This window comes from Fundulus heteroclitus, unplaced genomic scaffold, assembly GCF_011125445.2.
Source record: "Fundulus heteroclitus isolate FHET01 unplaced genomic scaffold, MU-UCD_Fhet_4.1 scaffold_86, whole genome shotgun sequence".
Lineage (NCBI taxonomy): Eukaryota > Metazoa > Chordata > Actinopteri > Cyprinodontiformes > Fundulidae > Fundulus > Fundulus heteroclitus.
The window spans coordinates 358118-373874 of record NW_023397318.1 but is presented as its reverse complement, the minus strand read 5'-3'; the positions used below and the strand labels follow the sequence as shown (position 1 = coordinate 373874).

The 15757-nt window shown below is 46.2% G+C and overlaps 2 protein-coding genes across 6 annotated transcripts in view; both read left to right on the top strand.

Moving 5' to 3' along the window:
- The window catches only part of mcm9 (minichromosome maintenance 9 homologous recombination repair factor), a 76791-nt gene that overhangs the window by 3996 nt on the left and 57038 nt on the right, over positions 1-15757 (top strand). For all 5 annotated transcript variants that reach the window (XM_036134602.1, XM_036134601.1, XM_036134604.1 and 2 more), the window contains exon 4: positions 12533-12639. In XM_036134602.1, coding sequence (XP_035990495.1) covers positions 12533-12639 — 107 coding nt within the window. The remainder of the gene's footprint in view (positions 1-12532; positions 12640-15757) is intronic.
- Positions 5990-11609, top strand: LOC118562319. Its single transcript, XM_036134600.1, has 2 exons — positions 5990-11213; positions 11459-11609. The coding sequence occupies exon 1, from the start codon at positions 6225-6227 to the stop codon at positions 9156-9158; it is 2934 nt and encodes a 977-aa protein (XP_035990493.1). The 5' UTR covers positions 5990-6224; the 3' UTR covers positions 9159-11213; positions 11459-11609.

The window sequence follows — 15757 nt, the reverse complement described above, 5'->3', positions numbered from 1 at the left end:
AATTTGATCCTGATGTCCTCCAGTGTAAAGGTAGCTCAGAGTAACATGAGCCACTCTAGTTATAAGTTTTGTCAAAAAGGAAAGTTTTAAGATTAGTCTTCAAAGTAGACAGGGTGTATTCCTCACGGACCAAAACCGGGAGTTGGTTCCACAGGAGAGGAGCCTGATAGCTAAAGGATCTGCCTCCCATTCTACTTTTAGAGACTCTAGGAACCATCAGCAGACCTGCAGTCTGAGAGCGAAGTGCTCTGTTAGGAACACACGGGGTAATCAGTGCTCTGATATATAATGGAGCTTGATTATTAAGGGCTTTATACGTTAGATGAAGAATTTTAAATTCTATTCTTGATTTAACAGGAAGCCAATGAAGGGAAGCTAAAATTGGAGAAATATGATCCCGCTTGTTGATTTTCATCAGAACTCTTGCTGCAGCATTTTGGATCAGCTGAAGGCTTTGAACTGCATTTTGTGGACTTCCTGATAGTAAAGAATTACAATAGTCCAGCCTTGAAGTAACAAATGCATAATTTTTCAGCATCACTCCTGGACAGAATGTTTCTAATTTTGGCGATATTCCGGAGGTGAAAAAAGGAAACTCTGGAAACCTGTTTAATATGGGATTTAATTGACATGTGTTGGTCAAAAATAACACCAAGATTTTTTACTTTATTACCAGAGGCCAAGTTAATGCCACCCAGATTAAGTGATTGGTTAAGAGGTTTATTTTTGAGGACTCTGGCCCAAAGATTACAACTTTGGTCTTGTCAGAATTTAAATGCAGGAAATTTAAAGTCATCCAGCTTTTGATGTCAATTGATTGGATTCATCAGAATTTATGGATATAGCTGAGTGTCATCAGCATAACAGTGGAAATTAATACTATGCTGTCTGATCATTTTGCCGATCGGAAGCATATATATATATATATATATATATATATATATATATATATATATATATATATATATATATATATATATATATATATATATATATATATATATATATATATATATATATATATATATATATATATATATATATATATATATATATATATATATATATATATATATAGTAAAGAGAATTGGTCCAAGAACTGAACCCTGTGGTACTCTACAGGTGACCCTAGAGTTTGAGGAAGATTTATTATTAACATGAACAAACTGGAATCTGTCCGACAGATAAGATTTAAACCAGCCTAATGCTTTCCCCTTAATCCCTACAGTATGTTCAAGTCTTTGTAGGAGAATATTGTGATCAACTGTATCAAATGCAGCACTGAGATCTAACATGATAAGTACAGACACAAGTCCATTATCTGAGGCCATGAGAATATCATTAGTGACCTTCACCAGAGCTGTTTCAGTGCTATGATGAGCTCTAAAGCCTGACTGAAACTCCTCAAGTAGGTCATTACTTTGTAAATGTTCACATAGTTGATTAGCAACTACTTTCTCAAGAATTTTAGATAAGAAAAGAAGATTAGATATAGGTCTGTAGTTTACTAGCTCATCTTGATCAAGAGAAGGTTTCTTAAGTAAAGGTTTAATAACAGCTACTTTAAAAACCTGTAGTACATATCCATTTACTAAGGATAGATTAATCATGTCTAAAATACGACCACCGATCAAAGGGAATACCTCCTTAAACAACTTGGTTGGGATTGGGTCTAACATACAGGTAGAAGGTTTAGATGAAGCTAAGATTTTAGATAGCTCAGAAAGCTCTACTGCTTCTAAAAAGTTCAAACACTGTGCAGGTTCTAAAGATTCCTCCAATGCTGCCTTACTTACTGAGGATGAGGTATATCATATATAAAATTATATGCATACACTACCGTTCAAAAATTTGGGGTCACCCAAGCAATTTGGTGTTTTCCATGAAAATTTAAACTTATTCACCACCATACGTTGTGGAATGAATAGAAATTAGATTCAAGGTTAGAAATAATGATTTGTATTTGAAATAAGATTTTTTTTTACATCAAGTGACATTCCACCAGAGAGGTGGAATGTCACCTCTCTGGTGGGGAAGGAGCCGGAGCTAGTGCGCAAGGTTGAGAGGTTCCGACTAGAGATAGTCGGACTCACCTCGACACATGGTTCTGGCTCTGGAACCAGTCTCCTTGAGAGGGGCTGGACATTCTTCCACTCTGGAGTTGCCCCTGGTGAGAGGCGCAGAGCTGGGGTTGGCATACTTGTTGCCCCTCATCTCGGTGCCTGCACGTTGGGGTTCACCCCGGTGAACGAGAGGGTGGCCTCCCTCCGCATACGTGTGGGGGGACGGGTTCTGATTGTTGTTTGTGCTTATGCACCAAGCAGCAGTTCAGATTACCCACCCTTTTTGGAGTCCTTGGAAGCGTACTAGAGAGTGCCCCTCCTGGGGACTCCTTCGTTTTGCTGGGGGACTTCAACGCTCACGTGGGCAATGACAGTGAGACCTGGAGAGGCGTGGTTGGGAGGAATGGCCCACCTGATCTGAACTCGAGTGGTGTTCTGTTGTTGGACTTCTGTGCTCGTCACGGATTGTCCATCACGAACACCATGTTCAAGCATAAGGGTGTCCACATGTGCTCTTGGCACTAGGACACCCTAGGCCGCAGTTGGATGATCGACTTTGTTGTCGTTTCATCTGACCTGCGGCCGCATGTCTTGGACACTCGGGTGAAGAGAGGGGCGGAGCTCTCCACCGACCACTACCTGGTGGTGAGTTGGCTCCGATGGTGGGGGAGGAAGTCGGTCAGACCAGGCAGGCCCAAATGTACTGTGAGGGTTTGCTGGGAACGTCTGGCAGAGTCCCCTACTAGACGGAGCTTTAACTCCAACCCCCGGAAGAGCTTTGAACACGTTCCGAGGGAGGCGGGGGACATTGAGTCGAGTGGACCATGTTCCGCTCCTCTATTGTTGAGGCGGCTGGTTTGAGCTGTGGCCGCAAGATTGTCGGTGCATGTCGCGGCGGCAACCCTCGAACACGCTGGTGGACACCAGCAGTGAGGGAAGCCGTCAAGCTGAAGAAGGAGTCCTACCGGGCTTTATTGGCCTGTTGGACTCCGGGAGCAGCTAATGTGTACCGGCAGACGAAGCGGCAAGCGGCTCGGCTGGTCGCCGAGGCAAAAACTCGGGTGTGGGAAGAGTTCGGAGAGGCCATGGAGAAAGACTTCCGTACGGCTTCGAAGCGATTCTGGTCCACCATCCGGTGTCTCAGGAGGGGGAAGCAGTGCAGTACAAACACTGTTTACAGTGGGGGTGGTGTGCTGCTGACCTGGACACGGGACGTTGTGCGTCGTTGGGCGGAATACTTCGAAGACCTCCTTAATCCCACCAACACGTCTTCAATTGCGGAAGCAGAGCCTGAGGTCTCTGGGTCGAGTTTTCCCATCTCTGGTGCTGACGTCGCCGAGGTTGTTAAAAAGCTCCTCGGTGGCAAGGCCCCGGGGGTGGATGAGATTCGCCCTGAGTGCCTTAAGGCTTTGGATGTTGTGGGGCTGTGTTGGTTAACGCGGCTCTGCAGCATTGCGTGGACATCGGGGGCAGTTCCCCTGGATTGGCAGACTGGGGTGGTGGTTCCCCTATTTAAAAAGGGGGACCGGAGGGTGTATTCCAACTACAGAGGAATGACACTCTTAAGCCTCCCTGGTAAGGTCTATTCAGGGGTTCTGGAAAGGAGGGTCCGTCGGATAGTCGAATCTCGGATTCAGGAAGAGCAGTATGGTTTTCGTCCTGGCCGTGGAGGGGCATTCTGGAGGGGGCATGGGAGTTTGCCCAACAAGTCTACATGTGCTTTGTGGATCTGGAGAAGGCATTCGACCGTGTCCCCCGAGGGAACCTGTGGGGGGTACTCCGGGAGTATGGAGTACCGGGCCCTTTAATAAGGGCTGTCAGGTCTCTGTACGACCGGTGTCAGAGTCTGGTTCGCATTGCCGGCAGTAAGTCGGACTCGTTTCCGGTGAGAGTTGGACTCCGCCAAGGTTGCCCTTTGTCACCGATTCTGTTCATATCTTTTATGGACAGAATTTCTAGGCGCAGCCAAGGCGTTGAGGGGATCCGTTTTGGTGGCCTTAGGATTGCGTGTCTGCTATTCGCGGATGACGTGGTCCTATTGGCTTCATCAGGGCGTGATCTACAGCTCTCACTAGAGCGGTTCGCAGCCGAGTGCGAAGCGGCCAGGATGAAAATCAGTGCCTCCAAATCCAAGACCATGGTCTTGAACTGGAAAAGGGTAGAGTGCCTTCTCCGGGTTGGGGAGGATTTGCTGCCCCTAGTTGAGGAGTTCAAGTATCTTGAGGTCTTGTTCACGAATGAGAGGAAGATGGAGCGGGATATCGGCAGGCGGATTGGTGCGGCATCTGTTGTGATGCGGGCGCTGTACCGATCCGTTGAGGTGAAGAGAGAGCTGAGCTAAAAGGCGAAGCTCTCCATTTACAGGTCGATCTACGTTCCTACCCTCATCTATGGTCACAAGCTTTGGGTCGTGACCGAAAGAACGAGATCCCGGATACAAGCGGCCGAAATGAGTTTTCTCCGTGGTGTGTCTGGGCTCTCCCTTAGAGATAGCGTGAGGAGCTCAGTCATCCGGGGAGGACTCAGAGTAGAGCCGCTGCTCCTCCACGTCGAGAGGAGCCAGTTGAGGTGGCTCGGGCATCTGGTTAGGATGCCTCCCGGACGCCTCCCTGGTGAGGTATTCCGGGCACGTCCCACCGGGAGGAGGCCCAGGGGAAGACCCAGGACACGCTGGAGGGACTATGTCTGGGAACGACTTGGGATTCCCCCGGAGGAGCTGGCCCAAGTGGCTGGGGAGAGGGACGTCTGGGCCTCCCTACTGAAGCTGCTACCCCCGCAACCCGACCCGGATAAGCGGAAGAAGATGGATGGATGGATGGATGGATGGACCATGCCTGCATGTGAAGTCAAATATTTATATCAAATATAAAATTATATGCATTTACACTACCATTCAAAAGTGGAATGTCACCCCAACAATTTTGTGTTTTCCATGAAAAGTCACACTTATTCACCACCATACGTTGTGAAATTAATAGAAAATAGAGTCAAGATACTGACAAGGTTAGAAATAATGATTTGTATTTGAAATAAGATTTTTTTTTTTACATCAAGCTTTGCGTTCGTCAAAGAATCCTCCATTTGCAGCAATTACAGCATTGCAGACCTTTTGCATTCTAGCTGTTAATTTATTCAGGTAATCTGGAGAAATTGCACCCTACGCTTTCAGAAGCAGCTCCCACAAGTTGGATTGGTTGGATGGGCACTTCTTGCGTACCATACGGTCAAGCTGCTCCCACAACAGGTCAATGGGGTTCAGATCTGTTGACTGCGCTGGCCACTCCATTACCGATAAAATACCAGCTGCCTGCTTCTCCTCTAAATAGTTCTTGTATAATTTAGAGGTGTGTTTAGGGTCATTGTCCTGTTGTAGGATGAAATTGGCTCCAATCAAACACTGTCCACCGGGTATGGCATGGCGTTGCAAAATGGAGTGATAGCCTTCCTTATTCAGAATCCCTTTTACCCTGTACAAATCTCCCACCTTACCAGCACCAAAGCAACTGCAGACCATCACATTACCTCTACCATGCTTAACATATGGCGTCAGGCATTCTTCCAGCATCTTTTCATTTGTTCTGCGTCTCACAAGCATTCTTCTTTGTGATCCAAACACCTCAAACTTGGATTCATCCATCCACAACACTTTTTTTCCAGTCTTCCTCTGTCCAAAGTCTGTGTTCTTTTGCCCATCTTAATCTTTTTCTTTTATTGGCCAGTCTCAGATATGGCTTTTTCTTTGCCACTCTGCCCTGAAGCCCAGAATCCCGCAGTCGCCTCTTCACTGTAGATGTTGACACTGGTGTTTTGTGGGTACTATTTAATGAAGATGCCAGTTGGGGACCTATGAGGCGTCTGTTTCTCAAACTAGAGACTCTAATGTACTTATCTTCTTGTACTACCACTAGGAGACAGGGTCGGACCACGGATGCCACCACCGCTCTTGCAGGCCGCATACAGGGGCCCGACGCCGTCTATCCCCAAGTTCACACGGGGTGACCCCAGAGAATTTTCCAGACTAAAGCTTGCCCTCGATAATATTCTTCCTGCTGACGCGACAGAGATGTTCAAGTACCAAGTGCTCTGTGACCACCTCAAGTTTGAAGAAGCTCTCCTGATAGTAACTCCTATAGTAACTCCTTATTCCCCTACTCTGACACTATGGCTTCCCTGACCAAACATTATGGTCAGCCCCACCAGCTGTCTCTTCAGCGGATCGCAGAGCTAATGGAAGAGCCCGCTATCCGTGCTGGCGACACTGTAGCATTCAGGAGGTTTGCTCTGAGAGTCCGAGCTCTAGTCGGGATGTTGGAGCAGCTTGGTGAAGATGGACGCATAGAGTTAAGGTGTGGGTCTCATGTGGCCAGATTAACGAGCAAGCTCCCCCAGGATCTTCGAGCCACCTTCCGTCGCCATCTTCACTCCTGGAAGGCAGGAATCCCATCTTTAATGGACTTCGCAGAGTGGCTTGAATACGAGCTGGAAATCCAGGAGGATGGAGACCGGTTCGGCAAGATAGAGGACATCCAAAGAGGGAGAAGCTGGGCAAGGAAGGAGCATGATAAAGACCATAAAGCCACTAGGAAGACCTCAAACGTGTTGCATGGCACTGCTCATGACACACCACCCCAAGCGGGTCAAGCTGAAGTCTTGGACTACCAAGGGGCTCCGGAGAAACCCAAAGCTTACTGCCCCTACTGCAGTAACGCGCAAAACTTTCTGGACCAGTGCTTGAACTTTAAGCAATTAACCAAGGAACAGAAGACGACCTGGGTGAAGTCCAACAATCGTTGCTGGCGTTGTGGCCGACACCATCAGGCCGCCCAGTGCAGGTTGAGAGTCCTATGCAAGACGTGCAAGGGGAAGCACCTTGAGGCCTTGCATGAGGTTAATCTTCGGTCCGGCAGGAATGAGACCACACCAGTGAACGGCACTGGTGCAGAGGTGAAGTCAACCACAGATGTTCTGTACCTGGATCGTCGTGCAGGCTGCAATCAGGTCCTTCTAAAGATCAGTAAAGTGCTACTGCGCAATGGTGACCACACTTTGGAAACATATGCCATATTGGATGATGGCTCAGAGAGGACGATCCTCCTCCAGGAAGCCGTCCAGACGTTGCAGCTGCAGGGAACTCCAGAGAACCTCACCTTGAGAACAGTTCGGAAGGATGTAAAAACCTTAAATGGCTCATCGGTGACGTTCAAAATATCTCCAACTGGTCAACCAACAAAGACATTTACCATTGAGAGCGCCTTTACTGCAGACGGACTAGGCCTTGCAGAACACTCTTACCCAGTGAAGAGACTCCAACGCAGATATAAGCACCTCAGGATGCTCCCCCTGCAGCCATTCACAGCGGTTCACCCACTTCTGTTGATAGGATCTGACTGTCCACACTTGGTGACCCCGATCGAACCTGTCCGTCTCGGCCCACCTGGGGGCCCAGCTGCGGTAAAGACCAGGCTTGGTTGGTCGCTGCAAGGGCCAGTCAAATCCCTTCAACAGGGCAATCGCCCAACACAGTGTCTGTTCATGTCCACCATGTCCCCGGCAGCTGAACTCTTTAACCAAGTAGAGAAGCTCTGGCAACTGGACATCTTGCCATACAGAAATGAGAAGCTAGTGACTAGGTCACGGAGAGACCAGGAGGCCATGAACCTTTTAGAGGCAAAGACCAGAAGAGTGGAGGTGGATGGGGTCCTCAGATATGCCACACCACTATTGCGGGTGAGTAACATGCCTACACTCACAGCGCAGCCTGAAGCGGTACTCGCCAGCTTACGTAGTACAGAGAAGCGCCTTAGCAGAGACCCAGAGAAGGCAGAGGCATATCAGGCAGAGATTGCGAAGCTGAAGAAAGCAGGCTATGTCTCAGAAGTTAGCCAGGAGCCGGAGAAGACCTCCAATGAGTCGTGGTTTATTCCCCATCACCTGGTGACCCACAATGGGAAGAATCGGATCGTGTTCAACTGTTCTTATACTTATAGGGATAAGAACCTCAACGAGCTACTGCTGTCTGGTCCAAACCTGGGTGCATCCCTTCTGGGTGTCCTACTGCGGTTCAGGGAACATTCCATTGCTGTCAGCAGTGACATAAAGGGAATGTTCCACCAGGTGAGATTGCTGCCAGAGGACCGCCCTCTGCTGCGTTTCCTCTGGCGTGATCTACAGAGAGACTCCCCACCTAGAGTGTACGAGTGGCAAGTCCTTCCATTTGGGACTACTTGTTCCCCATGCTGTGCCATATACGCCCTACAGAGGCATGTACGTGATCACACTCAACCAGGGGATGCAGTGCGTGGGTCCATCGAGAACCACTTCTATGTAGACAACTGGCTACAGAGCTTCCCTACCCCAGATATGGCCAGAGATGTTACAGATCAGTTGAGAGGGCTGTTACTGGAGGGAGGCTTGGAGCTGCGACAGTGGGCCAGCAGTAGGCCAGATGTCATCGGTCACCTACCAAAGGAGATCAGGTCAGAGAGCAGCGAACAGTTGTTAAACCACACCGACATGGACCCGCAAGAACCTGCCCTGGGGCTGCGTTGGTTATGCCACTCAGATTCGCTGCGGTATAAATCACGGCTGCTGGATAGCTCCCCTGTCACCATGCGGAACATCTATAAAGTATTGGCCAGCCAATATGATCCCATAGGGTTCCTCACGCCCTATACTACGAGGGCCAAGGTGCTTGTTCAGCAGCTGTGGGAGAAGAAGCGGGAATGGGATGACCCTCTGCTGCCTGACGAGTTGCTCACGGCGTGGCAAGAATGGGAGAACGAGTTACAGTACCTGGACTGCATCAGTATGCCTCGCTGCTATGTTAGTCCAGCCATGGATCATTCAGCCTACAAGCGAGAGGTCCACATATTCTGTGATGCGTCTCAACGGGCGTATGGCAGTGTGGGATATCTACGCACAGAAAATGCAGAGGAGTATGTGGAGGTGGCTTTCCTGACAGCTCGGTCCCGAGTGGCCCCCAAGCGTCAGCTCTCAATGCCACGACTGGAGTTATGTGCTGCACTTACGGGTGCACAGCTTGCAAACGTGCTAACTCAAGAGCTTACTTTAGAGATATCCAGAGTGGTCATGTGAACAGACTCCACAACTGTTCTTTCTTGGATCCAGTCGGACTCTTGCCGCTTTAATGTGTTTGCAGGAACCCGTATTGCAGAAATTCAAGAGCTGACTGATAGCCATGCTTGGCGCTACGTGGAGACGTCACAAAACCCAGCAGATGACCTCACCCGGGGAAAGTCACTGAAAGACCTATCAGGTGAGAATCGTTGGGCTTATGGACCCCTGTTCCTGCGGCAGCCACCTGACCAGTGGCCAGTGCACCCAGTCACAACAAGTGAGGACATCACTGAAGAGCTGCGAAAGCCAACGATCTGCCTGGTTAGCACAGTAACCGGCACCCATCATTCCATACCTGATACTCAGCAGTTTAGCACATTTGGTGAACTGGTGAAAGCCACTGCGGGGTACCTTCACGGGGCGGCTGCTGACGCTAAAGAGACTCCCACAGCAGAGGAGTTCAAGGAAGCAGAACTCAGCATCCTGCAGTCCGCCCAAAGAGACAGCTTCCCTGAAGAAGTCCAGTGTCTGGAAGCTGGGAAACCAATCCCTTCCTCCAGTTGCCTAATCATGCTGGCTCCAGAATATGACGCATCAGTCCAGTTGATACGGGTTGGAGGGCGTCTAAGGCGTTGTCAGGAACTGGAGGATGACGTTATCCACCCTATAGTCCTTGACCCGAAACATGCTGTGACTAAGCTGCTCATCCGACAGTTTGAGCATGACTTGAAACACCCTGGGGCAGAGCGACTCTTTGCAGAGTTGAGGAGGAAGTTCTGGATCCTTCGTGGCCGTGAGGCTATAAGAAGAGAACAGCGCTCATGCCCTGAGTGCCAGAGATGGAGAGCCCAACCGGTCAACCCCAAAATGGCGGACTTACCCCCTGCACGGCTCAGGCTACATCAACCAGCCTTCTACTCTACGGGGATTGACTGTTTTGGTCCGATGCAGGTTAAAGTCGGCCGACGAATTGAGAAACGCTGGGGCTTACTCTTTAAATGCCTCACGACAAGAGCTGTCCATATTGAGGTGCTGTCCACCATCAACACAGACTCCTTCCTGATGGCCTTGAGGAGGTTCATATCCTGTCGGGGGAAACCAACAGAGCTGCTTATGGACCAAGGCACCAATTTCAGAGGTGGAGATAGGGAATTGCAAGAAGCTTTCAAAGCCCTCCATCCTTCTCTCCAAGCACAGCTGGCAGAGTACCAGATCAAGTTCCGCTTCAACCCACCTAGTGCCCCTCACCACGGTGGCTCCTGGGAGCGGGAAATCAGGTCTATCAAGGCTGCTCTGATTGCTACCCTGGGCTCGCAAGTTGTCAGTGGAGAAGTGCTCACCACCATCCTGATTGAAATCGAGGGTATCCTCAATTCCAAACCCCTTGGTTACGTGTCATCTGACGTAGCAGACTTGGACCCGGTGACACCTAATCTATTGCTGATGGGGCGGCCAGACCCCTCCCTACCTCAGGCAGTATACCACGACTCAGAGCCGCTCAGCCGGCGGCAAAGGAGAGCCTGTCAGGTGCTTTCGGATCGCTTCTGGGTGCGGTTCTTGCGCCACTACCTGCCCACACTGCAAACCCGATCCAAGTGGCAGTCCGACACGTCCCCTCTTCAGCTGGACACCATCGTGATGATCGTCGACCCTCAACTGCCCAGAGCATCATGGCCTGTTGGGAGAATCAAGCAGGTGTTCCCTGGGGCCGATGGTCTGATTCGCACAGCGGAGGTTGAAGTTCGGGACCGCACCTATGTCCGACCTGTGAGCCGTCTTATCAGACTCCCTGCTATACCAGAGGAGAATGAACAGTGATAGACTGGGTACGACAAATTTGTTAGAACAAATTTGGGGGCGGCTGTTTTGAAGGCTGTATAGTGTAGCTGGGGACTTGGCCAGATCCGGCCACTAGGGGCGCAATAGTGCCAATCGGGCTGAGTGCCACTGCAAGTAAGAAAGAGAAGAAGAGACTGACGACGGTGAGAAGCGAGTAATGCAGGCAGCAGGTTGTGATTGCAACATTGTATTCGTCGCTCTGCCTCTTGTGGTTCAGTGTGCGTCCAGAGAAACGTAAGTTATGTTGTTTATGTGATATTTAGGTCGGCTGGTTGAGTTTATATCCGGTGCTGCAGTTCATATTTCTAGCGGTGCTAACTGCTAGTAGCTTTGGATGGTCTAAATGGTCAACTGGGTTATGTTATGCTGCTGACCATTTCCTTTGTTGTCAGTTGAGTACAGGACATATATTACTATTGTTTTTATTTGTGTGCTATTGTTAAGTATATTGATGAATGTTATTGTTTGGGTAATTCCAGAACCACACACACACATTGGATTAAATTACCATAAAAGGACTGACTGCTGTCATCATTTTATAAGTCTTGGGGGAACTTAGTGCGTTCTGACAGACGCCCACTTTGTGATTACAAATCAGAGAAGCCAGTCTATTAACTTTGAACCTCCGCAACAGTGTCACATGTAAAACTTTAGGAACAGACTTTTTGGGGGAGTATTAAACAGGTAAAATTTCTAATATGAGAAAAAAAGACCTGGGACAATAATGTAAAAAACAAAAAACAAAAAAAAAACATAAAAGTGGTAATAGTATGAGAAAAACGTCATATTATGAGAATTAAGAGGGAACATTTCCAGAATAGTCACAGTTTGCAGAATTATTTCACTCCTGGAGTAATAGGGCAAGGTTTGATTTCTTTTTTTTCTTTACGAGAATAAATTCAGGAGAATGAAGCTAAAGGGATACGAAAATAAACTTATAATATTACAAAAATAAAAATATTACGAATACAAAGTATGATACTGTTTAAGTGACTGAGTAACTGCAGATTTGCCACATTTAACATGGCGGACGCTCTGACGCATCGCAGCATAGGCAGAACCCGCCCAAAGACATATGATGACATATGACATATGATGTCTATGTGCAAAATCCACAGGGCTTGTCCCGCTTTGGGGCTACTCTGCCTTAATAAAATACCACCAAATTTAATTAATTTATCTGCTATTTTTATCGGAAAATTTTACCTATCGGGCCGATAAAAAAATTCCCCCAAATCGGCCGATATTTAATCGGCCCGATAGATATCGTGCATCGCTAGTTTTAATGTAAAAGAACTATTATTCATTAATTTCCTGATTTATAGGATTCAGGTTCCTGCATGTTTAAGGCTACTTATCCAGAAGCCCTGAAAGTAAAGGGAAAATTGAGAGTAAAATATTGCAGACTAACACACAAGTTCTTATTACAATTTCTTAAAAAATAGATATATAATGTATAGTATTTTTATATGTAAAATGTGAATGCTATAGCATTCATGGTTTCTTTTGTTGTACTGTGGTTTGCTTGTCTTTATATAAACATTTGTTCCCAGGTCTGCCAGTGTGTCCAGAACTTACTAGACATACTATCCCAAGGTCCAGAGATGTGGGGCATTTTCTGTCTGTGACGGGTACTGTCATACGTACCAGCGTGGCTAAGGTAACAATATAGATGATAACAATTCAGCTATACAGTTCACATAATGATCCTCACTGCTTGGATTAAAATCCTTTGTTTCTGTTTAAAGTTAATTCCATAAACTGAGCAGCTGCTGCCACTGGTCTCTTTCTCTTGTCATTGTTAGAGACTAAACTATCTCCACCAGAGAGGCAGGTTCCAATTTTTATTTCTAAAGCAAATTTAAAAGCTATAAATGGTTGACTAAGGCATTTTTCAACAGAATAAGTACAAATAGTGAATAAAGTATGTTACGACCCGGCTCGTGAGCCGTAACAAAATCCAGGGAGACACGGCCTTCAATAAAAGAACACGCTCTTTATTGAACAACCCAACCAAATAAACAGAGCCAAACAGCGACAAGCAGGTGGCGCCCCCTGTGGTCGATGGCATCTCTGAAACCAGTGATGAACGAAAAAGTCCTGCAAAAGAAAAGAAAGGTCAAACAAGCAAAACCTAACAAAGACAGGGTGGCCAGACGGGTAAGGGAAGAGCCACCTCTGCAGGGCAGAGCTGGGTGAAGAAGCCGACTCCGCTCCAACCAGCTTCAACTCCACTCTCCTCCACGCGCTGAAGCGGCTGCTTCTATAGCGATGACGCGCTGGCCCTGGCGAATCCTGGTCCCGCCCACTCTGCTCCGCCTCAGGACAAAACACAATAACTGACGGATCCCTCCACGTAAAGTGGAGGGGGACGTCACAAGTACAACAGACAACTACTTTAGGAAACACATGTTGTGCCATTAATACGCACTGTTTAAATTATTCAATGTTTAATAAATAACTTGGTCTGTTAGGTATTGTCCGGTGAATATCAGCCCGACTGCTGATACTAAGACAATAGTTGAAAGGAATGATACGAGCACTGGCATTATTTTAATAGCAAACTCTGCACACATATGGAATAAATGGTGACAACTTCTGTTCAAGTTCATGAAATTTATTAACAGAAATAAAAATTAACATCCAGAGAACACCACTGTAGAATGCTGTTTATCCGAATTAAGACTATATGTAATTTCAAGCTTTAAAAACACAGTGAAAATACGTAAGTAAGCCATTGTAAAATGTCCTTGTTTATTTCTCTGCCAAACCTCTGCCGTTGCTTATGGTTGTGATGATAGGCGTCCGGTTGCAGTGAATTATTCCAAGGTAAAGCTTGTTGTTCCAGCAGCGAGCAGGTGGCTAGCTCCAAAGGGGAAACAGCTGTCATCTGTGGGATGCCAGGCCTGCCAGGGCGGGCTGGACATGGGTGCGGGGACGGGGTGCGCTGTGTCTGTGAAGAGGGGTCTCTGCACGACCTTTTCAGCGTCCGGACCTCAGCTCAGCCTTTCTTGCGTGGCTGTGTGGAGGCTGCGCCGTACTCAGCTTTTCTGCAACAGCTGAGAAAATTCACAAGTTTTGGCATAGATGTATTCTTTACTCCAGCCTCTGGTTATGCAGAAGATAGGCTGCAGAGTTAGCTTCCATCCAGGCTTCAGTTCTCTGAACTCCAGCCATAAACTAACACGTGTATAGCAATGCTATCAGTTTGATTTTTGCAGTGATCAACCCCAAAAACTGCATTACTTGTGCATGGTGTCAGTGGACATAGTTTCTGCTGATTTTCCACAATCTGACTCTTCAGATTTTTTTTTTCTTTTTGTGTCAAATTACATCACTCTTATAAAGTGTTTTATCAGCACTTTTGTAACTTTCCAAAATCTGTCTAAAGAGCAAATTCTCTTGTCAGGGAGCCCAATTAGCGCTCTACACAAAGGAGTGACAGGAGTGCACAATGAAATTTTAATAACTCTCACAATCCCTATATCGAAGTTTAAATTGGAAACTATATGACTATGTCAAATCTAGTCACTAAATGATTTAATAATTATTAGTAATTTTAAACAAATTTAAATTAAACTACTTAAAGTAAATTCTGAGAGGATACTTAGAATGATCAAATTATCTTTAGCTGATTTAAAGAGTTAAATCAAATAATGCAAGAGGGCACAAGAAAAGCCTTGCCTTTTTTGTCCTGAAAATACAGGTCTTCTAAATGTGACAACAACATGCCCTTCTGTTTGGTCAGAACCTCCGGTCAATAGTATGAGGATTACTATTAATAAACTCCTCAAAAAGTACAAAACTTAATGTAACTGATGTTTATCTATAATATTAATGGCTTGGTATTATTTTTGCCATATGATGTTAGTTAAAAGTTGAATTGCTGGTATGAGTCGGGCTAAAAGCCATTTATATAGTTGATAAAGAAGCAATAAGAAAAATCTCATTATTTTAAATAGAGAGAACTAAAAAATAGTTTTGTGAAGAACTAAAGCTATTTTTAGATGGACTATGGTATGATGTCACACACCATCTCTCTGTGTTTAATTTCTTTTTTTTTTTTTTGTCAAACTGTTTTATTGAGAAATCAGACATGAGAATTACAACCTCAACAATACATGTTTGTTTTCTTTTTTTTATGTGAACATAAAACATAAAGACAACACAAAATTAAAACAAAACAAAAGTGACATAAATAAGGACATTCTCAAGACCCAATCACCTCCCCCAGCCCACCCTCCTCCCCTTTTCCTGGGACTTACATCTGATCTCACCGATAATCAAAACAAATCATCTTGAAATAGGGTTATTAATATATTGCTGAAGGGGTTGCCAAGTTCTGTTGAATCGCTTTAAGTTATTTGCTAATGAGAACCGTACTCTTTCCAAATGAGAGAGCCTTACCAGTTCCTCCAGCCACAATTTAACCGATGGAACCTCTGGTTTTTTCCAGAACATCAACACTAGCTTTTTTCCTATGATAAAGGCATAAGATAGTAATTGTCGTTGGTATTTATTAAATTGAGAAAGCTGAACAGAAACTCCGAGTACAATCAGAAGTGGGTCCAGCCTTAACTCTATACGGAGCATATTCTGATAGAGTTTCAAATATGCCAGACCAAAATGGGGTTAATTTTGTACACAAAGAGTAAGAATGGAGAAGCGTAGCTTCTGCAGTATGGCATTTGTCACACAGTGGGGATGTTAGGAAAAATTTTATGCAACTTCACCTTACAGTAATGAAGCCTGTGAATAATTTTAAATTGAATAAGACA

Coding starts and splice junctions, on each gene's coding strand:
- LOC118562319 (XM_036134600.1), top strand. CDS start 6,225: ATGGCTTCCCTGACCAAACATTATGGTCAGCCCCACCAGCTGTCTCTT.